The 19,531-nt window shown below is 50.4% G+C and overlaps 1 protein-coding gene across 1 annotated transcript in view; it reads left to right on the top strand.

The window, feature by feature from the left end:
* RIMS4 (regulating synaptic membrane exocytosis 4) overlaps positions 1–18,850 on the top strand; it is a 55,103-nt gene extending 36,253 nt beyond the window's left edge. Inside the window, exons 3-6 of the mRNA XM_068701056.1 lie at positions 7,141–7,253; positions 7,902–8,003; positions 8,275–8,414; positions 11,002–18,850. Coding sequence (XP_068557157.1) covers positions 7,141–7,253; positions 7,902–8,003; positions 8,275–8,414; positions 11,002–11,220 — 574 coding nt within the window. The 3' untranslated portion in view covers positions 11,221–18,850. The remainder of the gene's footprint in view (positions 1–7,140; positions 7,254–7,901; positions 8,004–8,274; positions 8,415–11,001) is intronic.
* Positions 18,851–19,531: the final 681 nt, after the last annotated feature.

The following is a 19,531-nucleotide window of genomic DNA, read 5'->3' as shown; positions in this document are numbered from 1 at the left end:
GATGGAAACCAGGGAAGGCACGGAGAATTGTTCCTGTAGCACACCGAGAAATTCATCGGCCTCTTCACCACCAGCACACCTTCCTGTGCTGTTAAGCTTGACCAGCGTGGCTTGGAGAGGTCGCAGCCTTGAAAGCTGTACTTCCAAGGCTGACTGCAGTGAATCCCACCTGCAGGAACCTCTTGAGGAGCAGGCAAAATTGCTCCCTGACAGCAGGGATCTTTTATTCAATGTGCCTGAGAAGTTGTGGTCTGTAAAACCGGAGCTTGCCTGGCGAGGTGGGGAATGGGGGAGGTCTTTGTACATAATTCCCTGCCTATTTTTTATAGCACAGCTTAGGTGGCAGAACTCATGCAGCAGAAGGATCCATACACAAAGGGAGTACAGGGTGTTACAGCACATAAGACAGCACGTCACGGTGCTAAAAATGCTGCAGAAAGCGGAGTGGCCAAGAGGGAGCGGAGCTTGTTGGGAGGCAGAGACAGGAACGCTGCCTGCCTGGGAGGAGACGTGCAGTTGGTGCTGTTCGCTTCATTTTAGGTGCTGCGGGGACAGGTGTTCACAAAAGCCTCTCACTGCCAACGTGGAGGCTCCTGCAGCACTCACATCCACTTGGACAAGGCACGGGGCTGTGTGCCCAGTCCCACGACGCTACACTCAGATGTACAGTGCATTAATAATGCCTGATACGCGCTGTAAATATTTTAAAGGTAGGGGCAATGAATGTTAAACTAACCAGTTGTGCCTTCCTCCACAGCTGATAGATAGTGACTTCGCTTTTGTGTGTGTTAGATGCAATTTAAAAGAGCTGAACATCCAATATGGATGAGAGCGATTGTGAGGCAGCGCGCTCCTGCTCTCTGGAATTGGACTTCTGATGTCTTCTTTCTGCTCAGATAAAATAACTATTGAATACGTTATCATTCTCAGAGGAGACTTTTTTCCCTGTTCTTCTGGATGAAGTGCGTCTTGCTGGCCCAGTTTTTAAAGGCAGAACAACTTCCACCTGCAGGAGATGCTGGATATATAGCAAACAGCTTAATTCGGCCACGCAGCTCAAGCCACTGCTGCATGTTTGGTTGCATGGCTGTGTTCAGGTAACCTGCTATTAATTACCCCTTTGTGCACTAAGAGGATGAGAACAAGTCTTCTAGAAAATATTTACAGGAAGAGATCAGTGCTCTCTGAACCCCAGAAATGCCCCAAAAAATTCCACGTATGTACTAGAGGCGGTGGAAGGAGCTCCCCTTTTAGGAGTGGATCACTTCTAAAGGCTCGAGCTGATGGCAAACAGGCGGTTGTGTGGGCTCAACGCCTCGCTCTGCCTTCCTGTGGTGTGGACACAGCAGCCGGTACGTGGCCGTCACAGGCTGGGGCAACTGAGGGCAGTCCCAAGGTCTTGGAGGAGAAAATCGCAAAGTGTTGTATCGAGAGCAAAGGAAAGGAAACAGGTTGGCTTGTGCTTCCAACTGACAGCTCAAAAAATGGTGTTGAGGGCTGCCTGGGAAGAGATGGGGAAGGAAAAAGATTGTCTGGGGGGTGATTTATGGAAGAGGTTCATGAATGATGTGCACGAAGCTGCTCTGTCTCGAGGCCTGGCTGTGGGCGGGGTGACCTGTGCAGGTGTTTCCTATCCTATTTCATACGAGTGCTGCGACGTCCTGACAAGCTGACGGTGCAGCAGAATAACAGTGGTACCTGGCATGCAGCATCCCAGAAGCGATTTAAAAATAGATCTAGAAAAGAGGTCAGACAAACTCCACATGGACAAGGGTAGAAATTAATGATACATTTTCCCTGCACGTGTCCGTGCAGATGCACGCCGTGCATACTGATGTGCAGCAAACAAGGGGTGGGGGGGAGCCGGAGGCTGAGCACAGCCACGGGTGCGGGAGGAGAGGAATCGGCACGGGTGCTCCGAGTCCTCCTTGTACTGCTTTCTATTGAAACGAGCACTGTCCTTCTAGTCAGTCAAATCCTGATTGGTTTACAAGCAAAGTTACAGCTGGTTCTCCGTCGGAATGGACGTGAAGGAGAGCAGCCTTGCTGTGAGGGAACCGACTGCGGGGTGATCTCCACGTGAGCTGTGAGTGCAGCCCGGGCAATGCTGCCACCTTCGAGGAGCAGAGGAGCAAGCAGCTGGCAGAGAGCCCTTCAGCCACTCCTCAATTACACTAACGAGGACAGATTTCATGTGCCCCGACCTGCAGCGTGCATCACAGGAGTGCAGTCTTCAGAGACTGCTGTGCAGATTTCCTGAATAATGGGAATTCTCACTGCTGGTAAAAATGCACAGAAAAAAAAAAACAGCTAGGCAATTTCAGCTCCAGCCTGAACACACAATTCTTAATATTCTGTGAACACACAATTTTGTTTTACACATACACGTGTCGCAAAAGAGACAAACTCTTCGTGCAGTCACCTTTTTCCTGAGGTCGGGAATGAGAGCTGGGCGTGCGTTTGGCAGGGGCTGCATGCGGGCTCTGCTTGCGGCTGCCTGGAGCGGGCAGGGCTGGGCTCCCAGCTCTGCCTTCCAGCTGGAGCCTTGCAGGAGGTGCTGTGGGATCTTGTCTCCCTCTCGTGGGTGTCCCAGCGACTGCAAGGACAGCGATTGTCCCCTGCGGTCCCGAGGTGTGTCCGTGCTGCAGGTGCTGCGATGCCGTCAGCGTGGCGTGGAGGCACCCACAGCAGCTGGCTCATGTTCCTGGCTTGGTCTTTGCAAATGGCTCTTATCCATCCATCTGAATTGGGTTTTGCAGCTGGTTCTGAGCCTTGGGGGCGCAGCTGATACCTGTGCAAACAAAATTAATGTTACTGCATTTTTTTTGCTGATGCTGCTCGGCAGAGACAGCGTTGGTTGGCTCAGAGACCCCAGGATCAACCACATCCTGAGCTCTGTTACGCTGCTGCCTCTGGTTTGCCTCCTCACCTCCTGCAGGTGCTCGAGCACAATGTCCTGTGCTTGTCCTTGACAGCCTTTTCCTCCCTGTGCCTTCAGGTCAGTAACAGAATCGCATTTACTTAAAAGCAATCCCACCGCAAACCCGCTAATCTTTAACTTCATTAAAACCATCCTCATTCAGCTGGGGCAGAGCAGAGCCCATGAATCATGGCTAGCGAAAGCAGGGGGCCAAAGAAGAGACAATTAATTTCTTTCCTGCCCAAAAGGCTGGGCTGTGCTCTCTGGGTGGAGGATTTGTGCCCTTCCCCAGCAGGCTGACACGTGTCACCTGTTCATCCTTCTCGGCGCGCTGCTGTTCGGCTCCGTAGCAGCAGACCCGCTCCCCAGGGCCATGCTATGACAGTTGCTATTTGCAAGTCAGCTGCAAAATGCTCCCTCTTTATTCCTGCAAGCTATTTTTAGCACTTCTCTTTACACTGAAATAGAAAAGACATCCTTTATCGGTGATAACCAGGTTACAGTAGCATTTTCTGCCCGTAAGGTGGAGCGTTTCGGGAGAAGGAAGGGTGCGGTGTGCCGGGGCGTGCTTTAAGTGATGGGACCAAAAGAGTCCTGTGCTCTCTCTTCTGCGTGGTGGAACAGAAATGTGAAAGGCCTGTTGGGGCCAGAAGCTCCTCGTGCAAGGCGGGTGATGGTCGTGTCCCGGGGATGCTGAGGGGGCACCGTGTCCACCCCAGCAGCGAGCAGGGGAAGCGGTCGGGGCTGGGACAGACTGGGTGGGTGCCCAAGCGCTTTCCAGGGCCGCGCTGGAGGAGCTCTCTTCCCCCCTGCTTCAGCTGTAGAAACAGCAGCTGAATGTATGGGGAGGGTCTGTCCCACAGACTCCAGCCCACACCGTCCTCAGCCCCCCTCACTTGCTCACTCCAGCTCCTCGCTGAGCACTTGGTGCACGGAGCTCAGCGAGCGGGATTTGAGCACCCTAAATTTAGCCGGTGCAGCTCAATGGTTCCTGCTGTTTTCTCTTCCCATGCATGCTAAATGTCTGCAGTTGTGTTTTCCTCTCCTCCCTCTCCTCCCCAGGGAGAAGCAAGAGCTTTCTTGGAGATGGCTTATGATTTTTCCAGACAGAAATTGTTTCCATTCCAGGTTTATTGGCCATACCCAAAGAGATGTCCAAGAATCACTAAAAGCCCAGCAGCCTGATGCAGAGCTGGTGTTTCCGATGCCTATTAAAGCAGGGCTGCAAAAGCCCAGCCTCTGTGCAACGTAACTGGCAGTCCCACCAGCTAATGGCATGATCTGATCAAGAATTAATTCCCTGTATCTTCCTTCCCCAGCCAAACGTAACAAATTGAGGGAACGTTAATTGTCTAATGCAATACTGAGTGCTGGTAAACCCCCTGCCTGAGGCTGGTAGCCAGACTGCTCGAGTCCTTGCCTTGGCCCGGGGTTTGAAAGGGGCTTTTGCCATCCCTCTGAAGATCAGCCTCACGTTAGGAAGCAGCACAGGAGCTTTGCTTCTCCCAGCTGCTCCTCAGCAGTGGCAGTGGGCAGCCAGGCCGTGTGCCTGCAGCATGGCCCTGGTGCCCAAGTGGCTCTGACAAGTGCGCATCATTTCGAGGTAGTCCCAAACCCTCCGACTTCTGAGTCTGAGCAGAGATAACAGCGACGTTGGTCTTGCTGCGAGCTCTTCCAGTCGCCGTTGTTCACCTCCAGCCCAGCAGCTCTTGTTCTCTCTGGTGCTTTGTATTTTTTTAACCTTGCTTTTCTCGTGCTCCTGCTGTTTTCCTCCGTGCTGGAACATGGTTGATGGAGCTGCAGCATCTGCTGCCCCATTAAGAGGTGCTCTAATTTGGTGGTTTGGAGGGGTGTGCCGGTGTGCAGGACCCTGTGCCATCCTGCCAAATACTGGCATCAGCCTTCAGTGTGAATCTGTGCCCCACAGGTAATGGGAAACAGCCCCATGGGGCGCACTTGGTGAAGTATTTGGAGTCCTCGGGGGGCAGAAAGGCTTCTCCTTGCTGTCCTGCAGTGAGCAGTAAGTGGGGTTTCTGCGGGTGGGCTTCTCCCAGCTGTGTCCCCACCACGGTCACTGGCCAAGTTTTGCCTCGCAGCCCTGCCCTTGGGATGGGGAACTCACAGAGCCCCGAGTCTGAGCTCGCTTCGGGCTCCTGCAGCTCCAGGCTTTGCTGCTGGACTCCTTTGTTACCCTAACCCTGGGCGTCTTGTTAATGAGACCGAGCATCTGCTCTGAGCACGGCAGTGAGCGTTTCCCTGAGCGAGGTGTCTCACCGGCTGGTTATTTACGCACTTGTTCAGGTCACGTACTCCCCGGGGTAGGAGCGAGACCGAAGTTGTGCCCATTTATCTTCCACGAGTTGAAGAGAATAAAGAAAACATTTACCTTCTGGCTGAGAGTCCCTTCATCCCCTGCTGAATCATGTCTTTCTCTGTCGGATCTCCTGTTTTTCAAACTATTTTAGGTTCTCCAAGCGCAACTTTTCATCCTTTTTTGACCCTCTGTGGACGGCTCACTGTGCTCAAGGAGCCTCGCTGGTCTCCCGAGTGGCAGAGCTCCCTCGTTCCCTCCTTGTATGGGCAAATAACCGGCCTTACACAGCCTGCCCGCTCCCCCTTCCCCTGTTTTCCCTGTCGTGTTTCCCTGTCCCTGCAGATTCAGCAGCCCTGCGTGTGCACGCATCTGTCCCCATGCATGACAGGTCCAGGATCTCTGTTCTGTGCCTTGTGCTCGGGGTGCTGCTCCTGGGGGCTGCCCTGATGGGGATGGGGAGAGCTGGGCGGTGGGACAGGGACCCTGAACCCATGGGGTCCCTGCAGGACGGACGGTGGCACTGGGGACGCACCCTGTGCCTGCGAGGAGTTGGTGACACTGAGAACAGACTTAGATATTCTCCGCAATTAGTGCCAATTATAACTCCTGCTGCTTCTGTGGTGTCTCAGAGTACCTCCTGGGGTGTTGGTGCACGCCGTGGATGCAGGGTGAAGAAGCACTGAGTTGAGGGAGGCTTTGGGGAAGTCTGCCCCGCTCGGAGCCCATCCCAAGGCTGTCTGTAGGATGCCAAGGTGCCCTCCTCCCTCCTCCTTTCCGCACAAGGTGGCTCGTAAGGAGCTGGAGGCAGATGCTGAGCTTTGTGCGCTGCCTTCCTCGGGGGAGTAAATAAATATCCCAGCAGGCTGAGACTGGGGCTGCGAGCAGCTAATGAGAGCTGAAACCTCAACCTGAAATTACCGCTCTTCTGGGTGAATGGGGTTAAAAAAAGGTTGATTTTTTTTTTTTAATGTCTTTTAAATGTAACTGGCTTGCAGGGGGGATTCAAGGGATCTTTGTGAGCCCGCAGTGCACAGCCCTCCCCGGAGGCAGGGCTTCTCCCCATCTTCATCACCAGGGTAAGCTGGAGGGAACATGTGGCCCTCCTCGCCCGTTCATTTCGAAGGAATTAATTCCCAAAGCAGCGAGCTGTGTCGCTACGTGGGGAATGCCCCCCTCCAGGGGCCTTTGGAGAAGTGCTGGGGGCTGCACGTTGTGTGGCTGCCCTGTGCGGCACCTTCCCTGGGGGGCAGCACGCAAACCCGGCGCTGCAGCGGGGGTAACCCCACAAACCTCCTGAGCTGTGTTTCAGCGGCTGGGCCACGGGCTGGTGGTGGAAGCAGGTGTCAAAACCACCCAGTGAGCGTGACTCCGGTGTTGAGTGATAGGAAATAGGGCTCTGGTCAAGAAATAGGTGAGTTGCTGTGTGTGTCTGAGAGAAATGGGGGATTCCGTCCCAAGGGGATGGATGTCAGCACCCCTAAGCTCCCCTCTGGCTACCTCTCTAGCTGTGTTAATTCCTTCCCAAAACTGGAGGTTGGGAAAGGAGAGCTACCACGCCAAGGAGCTGCTCAGATGGTGATGCTCCCTGGGAGAGGTGACAGGCTGCACGTGGGTCTGGGATGGCAGAGATTTGCCCTTGTAGACAATTCATTAGGGATAAGTATCAGACTGGTGACTGCAACCATCGTTGCCTTTTTTTTCCTTTTTTTTTTTTTTTCCTCTGCAAGGAAAAGGATTTTAAATGGATCCCATGTAACAAAACTGCCTTTGAAATCACTGAGCTTTGCAGGGGAAAAGGCTTCTGCAGATGCCATTCATTTCAAGGATATATTAAATCAGGCTCTTTAGTTACCGGGTTGCTTTAAAATGCAAATTAACCACTTGCCAAAATCCATTTATTTTGCAGCTTGAATTTCAGTGGAGTCCATCTGGCATCTGCTGGGCAGTTTAGTGACTTCCTGGGGAGCATGGGCCCTGCACAATTTGTTGGGCGTCAGACCTTGGCCACCACCTCGATGGGTAAGGAACACAGAGATCTTACGTGGCTTAAATTGAATCTGGAACAGACCACTCCTACGGCCACCTAATAACGCATCCAGCAGCTGCTGCTCTGCCACTCCTCCGCTCTGTTTCTGCGTTAAATCAAGTAGGCTTGGCTGCGAGGTTTTGCTGATTGCTGCTAGTACAGCGTTAGCAGGGGAGCACCAGCTTTATGCTTTCCTCCACCAGAGCTGAAAGGCACAGACTAAGCAAAACGCAGCTAAAAACCTGAAAATGCGTCCTGTGCATCTTTCTGTTTGCCCTCCAAGGCCCATCAGGCTCTGTACAGATTTTCTTACCGTATACCATAATTGCATTTTCCCAAGCAGCCTGCAACTCTGGCTGTTCCAGTCTGGGAGAGAATGGAGGCTAGCTGCCGCTGAGGAGTAGGAGACTGAGTCACCAAAGCCGTGTTAAAGGGCTGAAATTAGAGATTGCTTTTGGAAATGTGGGTTTGAATCACTGCAGAGCTTCTGCAGAGTGAAGCAGGAGGAGATCAGGCACTTAGGGCCTACAGTTCCTTACAGCTCATAGTGGGCATGACACAAAGATTGTTTGTTAACATTTTATTAGCCCACAAACATATTGTTTTGAAAGTGTTCTGTCTGTTCTGACATTTTGGTTTAGGGGATGTGGAAATTGGCTTGCAAGAGCGAAACGGGCAGCTAGAAGTGGATATCATTCAGGCCCGAGGACTGACACCAAAACCCGGCTCCAAAACACTGCCAGGTAGTGTGCTTCGACCTCCTGTAACAGCTCACTGAGCTTCAGCCTCCCGTCATGCTTGTGAAAAGGAAAATTTTGTATTCTGCTTGGCTTCTGTGGCAATCAGCAGTATTTTTGTCATATGGAAAATAAGGCTGGCTGGGCAAAGCTTTTCACTGCTGTACATGCCTTCGTTGGGAATAAGAGAGACAGAGACGTGGCACTCTGTCTTGTCTAAAGTGAGCATGAAGGTTTTTTCATATTTGACCATATTTGTGTTGTGTTTTTTTTTCAGCTGCTTACATCAAAGCCTACCTGTTAGAGAACGGTGTGTGCATTGCGAAAAAGAAGACAAAAGTGGCCCGCAAATCTTTAGACCCTTTGTACAATCAGGTGTTACTGTTTCCTGAGAGCCCTCAGGGCAAGGTATTACAGGTAAGAGGAGTGGGTTTCAGGTCTGTCTCTTTCTCTCCCACCTGTGCTGGAATATACTAAGTCTGGCAAAGAATCTGGATAAATAACACAGATGAGAAAAAGCTAATAATGCTTTCATGGAACTACATGCGCTCTGTCTGAACTTAACAAAAGGAAAAACCTTTTTTCTTGCTCAGACTGTTTATTATTTGATACCCTGCCAGGAAAAGGTTCCCTTTCTTTGCTTCCCAGGAAAAGGTTCTTGTTTTGTTTTCCAGTTAGGAGATAGACGGTATCCGTAGGGGCTGAACAGCCTGGCACCATAGGTTTCTTCTGTGTTTATTTGCATTCAGAGCACTCTGCTTTGGCCATCACCCAGTCACATATCCTACCTATTTCTACCTCTGTTCTTTTCCTGCCATACATTCTCTGCCATACTCACGTTTTCAATCCTGTACGTATGTTTCCAGGGCAAAGAGTGAATGCCATTGGTTTATTCGTACCTAAATCATTCCCATCCAACAAACCCTGGCTAAAATCCACTGGAAATACTGCTGCAATTAACCTGTGAGTTTCTGTTGCTTACCTCTGCTGACATATGAATTGCCAGCTAATCTACTGGATCCTTCTCCTTAATGAACTCTTCTTCGTTTACCTCAATCAGAAGCGTTTTCCCCTGCTGCAGGCAGAGCACACGGTTTTGACTGAAATGTGGTAGGGCCTGGCTTGGTCTGGGTTTCCTTACCTGCAGCCTTGGAGCCGTGTGGGCCTTCACCCCGAGTTCTGTGGGTCACAGCCACAGTGCTGTCACACGGAAGGTGGAAGCAAGGCAGGCCTAAAGTACCTAAAAATTAGCTCACGAAAGGGGTTGAAGGTGTTAAGAACTACGGATTTTATCCTCAACAAGGATGGGAAGTTGAGCATGAAGCATAAATCAGTCTTCATTTCAGATATGCTAGCAGCATTTTCCGGATAGCCTCCAAGGAGGTCAGCTCGGGGTGGTGTGAGCTGGCAGAGCCCAGCTGCTCCTGGAAATGGTCCCCTGGGTGATCCACTGCTGTGTCTCCCACGCCACCATTTCACCTTCTGCCACACAACCATGGCTGAGAGGGTTCTCACGAGTCTTTGCCTTGATCGTGCTTTTATCAATAGACCTTTGTAATAGGACAGTGAGAAATGCCTCTGCCCTGCTTTGCCACTCAGTCAGAAAGGCTGCTGCCTTCCTACGGGCACAGCAGAAACCCAAAAGCAGGCAGTAACTGTCAGTATATGGTCCTCTGTGAGCCTCTCAAGCAGTATCCTAGCCATGTCCTCGCCTTGGCAGCAGCCCTGGTGCAGGAGGGCAGCCCTGCTGCAAAGAGGAGTGGAGTTGTGCCTGCCTCTTTGCAGCTCTGCTGTCCTGTGCCCTGCTCCGTTTGTGGATTTGGCTGCCTGTTTCAGGACCGGTTTCAATGTCTCATTGCACCTTGCACTGTCCCGTTGGAACTTATTAAAAGGGAATAAAATTAAGAGCCTGGCTCTCTGCCAGTTGCTGTGCCACCAACCCAGCTTTCTGCAGTGTTTTGCTCCATCCCGTGCTGACATAAACATTGACGTTTGATGTCTCTCCTACCTCGTTTTACAGAAAACTCTAATATTCTGGTTATTCGGAGCCTAGGGAAAGAAGCTCTCAGGATTAGCCAGAGATCCCTAGTCACCATCATAACCCATCGTCCTCATCCTCTCGTCTTCAGAACATGAACTCGCTCTGGAGTCAGTCGTCACCTTTGTCTTGAGCCACGTAGGGCCACTCGGCCACACGCAGCCCTCCAGCATGCCTAAGCCCATGACCCTCACTACATCTGTGCCACCCACTGGTCTCCATCGTGTCGTAAGTGTGATTCAGCTTCCCCTGCTCGGCTGCCAGCTCTCTCCTTACACCCTCCTCTGCGTCTCCAAGCCGTTCTCGGCAGCCTGTTCTGCTGTCCCCGCATGCCGCCCCATGTGTGCCCCTTACGTCACCAGTCCCGCTTGCCAGCGCTCGGCTCCTGCCCTTTCTCCAGGTGAGTGACCGTGCCTCGTGGCCATCTGCCACACGCCATGAGGCCTGAGTGCGGATGTTAAGACACAGACTTTTCCTCAAATGGTTGGCTCTTGGCCCAAGTTATTGCCCTACTCGGTTTTTGTTGGGTTATTTTTCCAGACCAGGAGCCATTCCTTCCCTTTTCCCACCTTGTGCACACACTTGCCTTGTCCAGCACTTAGAGCAGAAGAAGAGTGTTTCATCCACACGTGCTTTCATTTATTTTTTATTTTTCATGGGGAGAAAAAGAAAAAAGTCTGGTAACGTTCAGATTTGTAAAGCTGTGCTTAAAACAAAGGTAAAACCATCAGCCAAGCTTCACGTCACCAACAGCATAGCATATACCAGTGTATTCCTGTTGTAGGGTAAAACTTTCTGTTCCTCCCATGTAAAACTTTCTGCTCTTCCCAGAGTCTAGTAAAGCCCAAGGAGGTTGGATAAACAGAATGCACAGAGATCCCTCTGATCCCTCTGATCAGATTGCTGCTTCCCAAGCAGGTGTCCAAGTCTGAGGATTAATTGTGCTTCCCCCCTCTTGTTTCTCAGGTGATAGTCTGGGGGAACTACGGACGCATGGAGCGCAAGCACTTCATGGGAGTCGCCAGGGTCCTCCTGGAAGAACTGGATTTGTCAACTTTAGCAATTGGCTGGTACAAGCTCTTCCCAACCTCCTCGATGGTAGATCCCACTACGGGCCCGCTCCTGCGTCAGTCCTCACAGCTTTCCCTGGAGAGCACAGTGGGACCCTGCTGTGACAGGTCTTAGTGAGTAAGGAAGGGGGAACTGCTTTTGTTTTTTAAACATGCTGTCAAGGTTTTGTTTGCTGGAACTCTGACCTCAAGCGCAATGCATGTTCAATCAGTTCTTGTGGAGCTGGAAGAGGAGGATAAACCAGTGACCTTAGACAGAAGACGAGGGGGAGGGCGCTGTACCCTCTCCGTCCGAGGAGGAGGTGCCATGGGGCATGAGTCCTAGTTGTCAAATTAGACATACACCTCTTGTTTCACTTCTCTCGCTGTCATTCTTGGACCCTTGTTTCAGATCAGTATTAACCCTGGAAAGTTGCAGCATTTGAAGGAGTATGGGGGGAGTAAGGAAGGCATTTTGCTTAACCGTGCATCTTACAAATTTCTTAGGTTCTTTCTCACAGTACCTGAAAAATTCAGAGGCCAATTTCTGACCTAAAAAGAGCAGGAGTAGAAAGTTTGAGAGGAAGCATTCGTTTTTTCTGAGATCTTTCTTCTTGCAAGAAAGAAAAAGAAAGAAACCTGCAACCCTTAAGTACCAATTCCACGTCAGTGAGTCACGTTAACTGTAACGCTGTCGTTGCTGTGTTTTCAAACTGTGCCAAATTACCAGCAAGTGTCTTTGCCGCGTTACTTGTCTGCCACTGCTGATGAAGCATACTTGGTGGGAGAATAAGCGCCTACTTAGACCAGACAGTTTGAACAGAGTTCGAGTTTAGCAGTCTAATTAACTGCAATTTTGCTCAGTACAAAAGCACTGGAAGTGGGAGCTGAACGTCAGACTTGCTGCTTGAGATAGGTTTTATACTGACTCCCTCGTTGCTGTGCATCCTTCAGCCCCGATGTCTTCTCTCTCCTGCTTTTCTTTCATCTCCTTTGTGCTGGTACATATCTGCTGGAGATGCTGCCCTTCCTGTTGTGCTATTGCCTGACCTGAAACAGGACTGTTTTATTCTGCCACGGGAGAGGAGGTTGAGATTTCTGGGGGTAGAGAAGAAAGAAACCTCAGGTTGTCATCTGACAAGAAGGTGCTGGAGGGCACACGGTCCTCCTTGAGGAAAGAAAGTCGCTGTAGGCAATCTCAGTAATACACAGGCATCGGCAAGTGTCCTGAGAGAGGAGATGCTGTCCCCAGAGTATGGAGCAGTAGTGGGTGAGGAGTCTGGAGACCTGGTGGTCACAGCATGTATATTCTGTTATTTTAAGTGCAACGCTAGCTGTAAAAGAGTCTCGTAGATGAACCCAGTAACGCACATTCTCTGAGCTGCTGAGCTACAGCAGCTGTTGTCAGCAGTCACATGCTGGAGTAAGGCATGCTAGATCCTTCAGACAAGTAAACACTTCTATTTGAAAACACGGAATAGCCAAAATAATGGAGAATCTCCAACGATTTCCTGTTAAAAGGCCCTTTCTGGCTAGATTTTCTCATAGTCTTCATGAGGATTTGATGGCTGTGGTCTCCAAATGAGCTTTTGGAGATGTTTGACTGTGATTTAATAGTGAAGGTCCCATGTCGTGTTCAGGAGGGAGCAGATTCTTGGCCTGTCGTTGAGGAATACTGAACATTTATTTCTGCATGCGGACCTTGGCTTTGTTAGAATAAAAGCATGAGTGTAGAGTGGATGGTAAAAGCAGTTGCTTTTGGTCCAAGCTTGTCTATGGCATTTTAAATTATTTTGAGATAAACTGCAGGATAGATGCAAAAATAATAGGCCTTACCTTAATGTCTGTAAAAATGCTATAATTACAAAGGAGAGGGAAGGAGGAGAAGGGACATAGAATTAATAGGTTTTTGAGTCTTAAGTGGCAAAAGCCTCAGCATTTCAGATAAATCTCTTAATTTCCTTGATCAAATATGTCTCTGGCCTCTCACTAATTATTTTTTCTAATCGTATTAGACAATTTCTATATATTAGATGAAGAAAGTTTGTTGCATGCTGATCAAACTATGTCGTGGCTCTCTTATTTTAAAAAGAAAAAGCACATTTACTGTAATTTAAGTCAGCATCCTTTCCTCTTGGTATGTAGTGAGTACTAGGCAATATTGTACAATATGTGTATGAACTAGAATAGATTAGGTAGATTTAGTGGTTTGTAGCACTGGATCTTTTAATAACTATGTCTTTAAAAGGACCGTGGGGAGCTCCGGGTACATTCCAAACCTGGTAACTGAGTAACAGGGCTTCTGTCTTAAGGAATGCTGAAAACTTCATGTTGGCAATCGTTTGGACATTACCTACTAGTAACAGCTAGTTAATCACATTTTTCCTGGGTCCAGTGAGATGAATGCAACATTTTTGCAGTCTTTCACGGGGAGTAGGAGACTATATATGCCAAAAAAAAAATGACTTTATTTAATGACTCCATAGAAAAGCTCAGTTCCTCTATGCCTGGCAAATGTAACGTGTCTCTGTATCTCATCCCTCCAAAAGCTCTGCAAGCTCAAAGGCGATTGGTTTTGTTAAAAGAGGACTACTTCACATCGAGGACTATCTTCCGTATGTTTTTAATCATGCTGAAAGTTCACTGTCAGGGTAAAACAAAGTTATGCTTCCGCTTGTGTTACTTTGATTAACATCTCAGGTTCTGAGTTTGGAGGCAGTTTTAGCAGTCTGCTCTGGACTGTTTTCTTCTGCATTTTTTCCATGGTTGACCGTCGTCCAGTGATTCTCACTTTTGTTTCGAGTCACTTCCAAGTCCTGTTTCTCCACAGTAAGTGAACGTTACAATCCCTGGCTGCCATGCACAACACGGCCATGTGAACTGGCGAGTCCAGAAATAAACCAAACAGACTCAACAAAACCAACAGCCCTTCGTAAACCGACAGACTCACAGGAGCCCTTTTCAGAGTGCCCATGGGGCGCAGAGTTTGGGGTCAGTAAAGTTGCACAGTACTGCCCAGCCTAAATTCTTGCTTCACTCATGCCCACGATTCCTGAGCTGACCAAGTCATATTGTGGTTTAAAAAAATAAAGATCTTCTAGTTATCCATCAGTTTAAAGACCCCCCAGTGCAGCATCCAAGGCAAGTCTCAGGCTTGGGATAGCTTATTGTCATAAAACAGAAGCTTTTTTTTCCCCTCAAATTTGACTTGCCAGTTTCTGTCTAAGGTGTTGTAATGTGATAGTTGTGATTATCAGTGCGCTTGTGTAAAAAGTAGCAGCTTGCTAGGATGGTGAGCAGCTGAAAACTAAACTTTGGTCCCCTTTAGAAGTCCTGACTGAGTTTTTCTCCTGTGTCTGAGTCTAGCTGTTAGTTGTAATCAGGGAGGGGGAGAGAGGGAGAGCGGGAGACTTAAAAAAGCCAACCAACCAACTAAAAATAATTAAACGTGATAATACGTTTGGTCTGTGAGTGGTGATGAGGGATGAGACTGAGGAGAGATGAATACCTGCCCAGCTTCAGGTTGGTTCCCTGATCCTCGTGCACAAAACACTACATCTCAATAGTAACGGGAAGGTTGCTTGCAGGAAAAGAAAAAAAAAAAAGGAGAGTTGATCCCTAAATGTTTCCTGCATTCCTGTTACTATGGAAAACGAGGAAATCCTGACGCTGAGAGCATCTCGGAGAGCAGTGATCTCTCCCCAGTGTCCCTCCCTGCACCTTGTGGTCTGAGCAGACAGCAGCCGTGACCGCAGTGAGCCCAGGTTTGTCCAGGTGCGCGTGTGATGTTCTCCTGGTGTCGCTTTCCCTTTGCCCCGACACAGCTGGGATGCCACAGAGACAACGCGAGGTCCTCGTTCTGCAGTTAAATCCAAGGGTCCTCATCCTGCAGCCAAAGCCCCGGGGGCAGGCTGCTGTGCCTCCTTTGCACCGTGCAGGCGTCCGCCTCCGCACGGCCACGGCAGGATCGGGGCCGGGGGACGTCGCTGTTCTGCCGAGCACATCCCCACCACTTGGCCATGGGTTGTTTAAACGAATATTGCGGATTTCTTTGCTTTGAACGATGATATATATTTAATGTTTCTAGCTACTGGATCCTTTATCAATGTACTGTTCTAAATTGCAGGTCTTCTGGAGTCAGAATATCACAAGTTCCCGTAGAGGAGCTGTTTTTAAGGTGTTGAGGCAGTTAACAGAATCTCAACCTAAGCATGTTTAGCAATGTTTAGACAGCAAGACAACTTTTTTATGAAACTCATTTTAAGTTAGTTTATTACATGCTGTTAGTAATATTTTAAAGCAGGAAAAATATTTTTCTTTAAAGACCAAATGATGTATGTTTTTTAACGGATAGCATAATTTAGTGTTTTCAAAACTGTTTAATGTTCTCAGTATGGAGTTTACTCATTCTTTTGATTTCTGTGTTCCTTGTTATATTTTATCAACTTTTTTTTTTTTTTCCAAAAGAAAAGAGGCATATGTAAATAAACACCAGAAAAGAGTCCTATAGGAAATTCTGTTCAAACTGACCATTAAATTATTAGTAAATATTTGTCACTGTTCATTAAATCTCAGCTACTATTCAAGCCTTTGTTGAAAAAAAAAATTGATGTTGTATTTTCAAGATGAAAACAACTTAGCTAGTTTTGTCATAATCCTGTACTCTGTATAAAAATCTTTTTATAAAGAAAGTCTAATAGGCTAACAAGCAATAATCTATTCCATTTGGTGTGCACAGATTGTGACTTGCAGGCTGTAGTACATATTGTTGATACAGTTTATAATTGTCTTCAATCTCAATTCCATCACTTTTGAAAAAGATCCGTATGAACTTTGATTGTAAAAAGGAAGATTGGGCTGTTGCCTTGTAAGAAATACCCATCGTGTAGACTTCGCTGTGAGTATGTGTGCCCAGCGACGTGAGATCTCTCCTAGGTGAAGGACGAAGCAGCTGTAGGTGACTTCGTACTACAGAGTTAACAAATCCTTTCGGTATGAACTCGATGACTGTTTCAAGCACCCTGTTTTTCTTAGGCTACTTAGTATTTGTAACTCAATACGAATGGTTCCCACTGCCACTGTAGCCCTGATTAAGCAAAAAACGCCTTTGCACTCTGGGGCCACACAACTCTGCCCAGTAGCTGCCTGTTTTCCTCAGGATGGCAGGGGCAAGCTAACGGGAGTTTTTTTCAGAGCAGCAGATTGAGCTGCTCTTCTTTAAAGGCTTCGTGGGTTGTTTTGTCCATTTCATAGGTGGTATTTGTCCATTCCGTGAGAAAATTCCACCCAAGGCAGAGGAAGGTTGCACCTTCGCAGAGGCTCGGGGGATATCCCAGCCGTGTGAGATGGGAGCAGGCTGTTCTGTGCCAGTCTTCAGATAACGCTGGGCTCGGCTACAGATTTTTCCAAAGTGGCAGGATCAGGATATTGGATTTTAAGGCAGCTCTATCATTGATGAGTGCATAAAATAACAGAGCTTCAAACCAGCATCCCAGTCCATTGCCTGTGGGCTCCTCGCAGCGTTTCCCGTAGGAGAAGTCCCCGCCTCGTGCTCCAGGCGGCCAGCCACGCAGACAGCGGTGATGCTGGAAGCCCCAAGAAGTGATGAAATAATTCCCAGTCATTTTTGAAGTGCTTGGAGAGCAAAACGAGCTGTGTAAATGCAAAGTGCCAGCAGTAGCCCGGGAAATCAAGCAGACCTTAAAGCACCTTTAGTAATGCAGAGGGACGCACGGAGACCTGGGGCAAGCACCTAACGCCAAATTGCAGCTCCCCAATTTGAGCCAAACATTTAGAAAAGAGGACGATCTTTGAGATCCTTTCCACGTGTACCTCAGTGAACACCCAAAGCATGTTCTAGTGGTGTCCTCATGTGTGTGCAGCCAAACTGCCCCTGCCTGCGGGGTGCTTGTGCCCCCTGCATGGCAGAGCCCCTGAGCTGCGCTCAGCACTGCTGCGCCCTGCCTGGGTCTGGGGGCTGCCTGGCTGCCAAGCGCATCCCAGCACAAGTCAGGGAATGTGGTAGTTCCCCTGGGAATTTGTCAGCAGTTCGGTATTCTCTAAATGTGGCTTATGAGTCTTAAACTCACGTTGCCAGACTTCTCTCCGTGACCAGGCAGCCCCGAGTCCATGCCAAGCCCCCACTGCTCACCATGCAGCAGCACCGGGCTCTGCCAGGCACCTGCAGCGGTGCCAGCAGCCCTCTGCCCTCCCTTCCCTTCGGCAGTGGCTCCCATCCTCGGTGGGGCAGAGGAACAGGGGTCAGGTCCTTGTGTAGCATTTGGTCCTTTGCACTTTAGCAGCTGAAGCTGAGAGGGAGGCAGCACCAGCCCTCTACAGAGCACCAGCAAAAAGAGGCCGAGACCGAACGCTTTTCCCTTCATGACTTCCCAGAAGCTAAAATGACAACCAAAGTCCTGGTGTTAAACCCCGCTCTGCTGGGCCAGCGCAAAGGCAGCCTTTGCATTTATGCAGCACGCTGGGCACCTCGCTTGGGCTTGAGACCCCTGGCTCGGGAAGGAGAGGGCTTTGCCTTGCAGGAAGGACACAGCCCAGGGGCAGCAGCGAGCTCTGCTTCCTGAGCAGGGACATGGGCAGAAGAGGGAGGAATCGGAGCACACCTGCTGCGGAAGCCCACGTGCTTTTCCAGTGGCTTGATTTTAAGTTACCTGGGCACCACAAGCTCTGGTGGCTGCCCCCTGAGGGCTCCAGGTCCCCCTAAACACAGCCTGGGTTGTTAAATCTTGCAGCAGGTTTTTTCTGGGGCTGTGGTTCCTTCCCCAGCGCCGCTCTCTGGTCTCTGCTTTGTGATTTCATCCCCTGGACCTGGAGCTGCTCTGGGCTTTCTTTGGAGCCAGGAAGAGCGAATCCACGGTGCATTCCCTCAGCCTCACTGCGCTGGGCTTGCCTCCCTGCTTCAGGTGGGAAGGACGTGCTGGGGGCGCAGCGCCTCCCCCCGAGACCCCTGACACAGCACTGCCATGGCCTGCCACCCGCCTGGGATCCGTGTCCCGGCTCTATTTTGTGGCATTTCAGATCGGGGGGGTCCTTCTGTGCCGTGCTTGGGTGGAGCTGGGGGTCAAACACATACTGTGCAGGCAGCCAGGAGACAGCAGGGACAGGCAGGAGCCTCTGCTTTGTGCTGCCCCCCAGATGCTCCCCGTCCCTCTCCACCCGAGGCCTTACTGCAGCCCGTGGGGACGAGGCTGCCCGCAGCATCTCCCATGCTGAGCCGGCCGTCCCGCGGGGAGCCCGGGGCACTGCTGCAGAGCTGGCCTCTGCTCGGGGCCGGGGCTGCTCCCCTGGGGCCCAACCTTTGTGCTTTGTGAGCTGCTCCCCAAACCCATCGCTTCCGGGGCGCTGAGCGGTTGCTGCCCGTTCCTTTCGCCTTTCTGTAGGAGCAGGGGTGGCTGATCCCGCTCTCTGGGGGCTCTGTAACCCGCTCCAAAACCTTTCGGAGGTTTTTAACGCTGTCTGCTGAGATCTAACCTTGCGGGGCTGGAGGAACACAGGTGATGGAGCCAGGCAGCCTGCTTGCCCCCCGTGCCCGGTGTTTTGCGAGGTGCGTGGGCTGCCTTGGGTGGAAGCGTTGGGCGCGGTGCCCGAAGCGCGGCGTGCCGTGCCTGTGGCCGGAGAGGGTTCTGCTGTACTTTTTTCCTGTCTGTAGGTTTTATTCAGACAATATGTAACGATCGAGTGATTTACAATTCAGTGTTAAGCTAATGAAAACGTTGATAATGGTGACAATAAAAAACCTTTTTTTTTTTTCCTGCGGTGTGTCGGAGGTGTTTCATGGAGTGTCTCTGCACTCGGCTGCCACCGGGATTGTCTCTAACCCCAAACAGCAGCTTTGTGAGCGATGTGGGATCAGGGGAGCCTGGGGACCCCCAGGGAAATGCAGGTGCCACCGGGTCCAGTGAGCCTGCGGGATGGGAGGGCCTGGGGGCACTGCTTGGACACACGGGGCACCCCAGGGGACTGACACAAACCCTTTTCCCATGGGAACTATGAAGCATTGCAGAGCCCCAGTTTCCTGAGAATTTCCTAAAGGTTTTCTCATGCCTTCACATCCCTCTGCAGGTCAGCAGGGGCAGGACTTAGGGGCAGAGCAGCTCCCAGCCACCCTCCTGCTGCAGCCACGGGGCCCTGCCTGCCCTGAGGACAAGGAGGAGGAGGAGGCGGAGGAGGAAGATTCCTCCAGCCTGGCGCAGGGGGGTTTGAATGGCATCTCCCACCCTCAGACCATCTCCAGCTTCCAAAAGCAGGATGGGCTCAGGCAGTCACTAAGCAACGGGTGACCTTCCCAGCACAGCCTGGCAGCTCAGGCTGCGTGGAGGCAGCGATTAAAGCGAGCAGGAGCCCTGCCTTCTGCGCTCCCAGCTCGTCACCAGCTCCGTGCACGGCACGAGACGAGCTCCACGGTGCAAATGTCACACCACAAAGCCCCT

This window comes from Anas acuta, chromosome 16, assembly GCF_963932015.1.
Source record: "Anas acuta chromosome 16, bAnaAcu1.1, whole genome shotgun sequence".
Lineage (NCBI taxonomy): Eukaryota > Metazoa > Chordata > Aves > Anseriformes > Anatidae > Anas > Anas acuta.
This window is presented reverse-complemented; position numbering and strand designations above follow the sequence as displayed.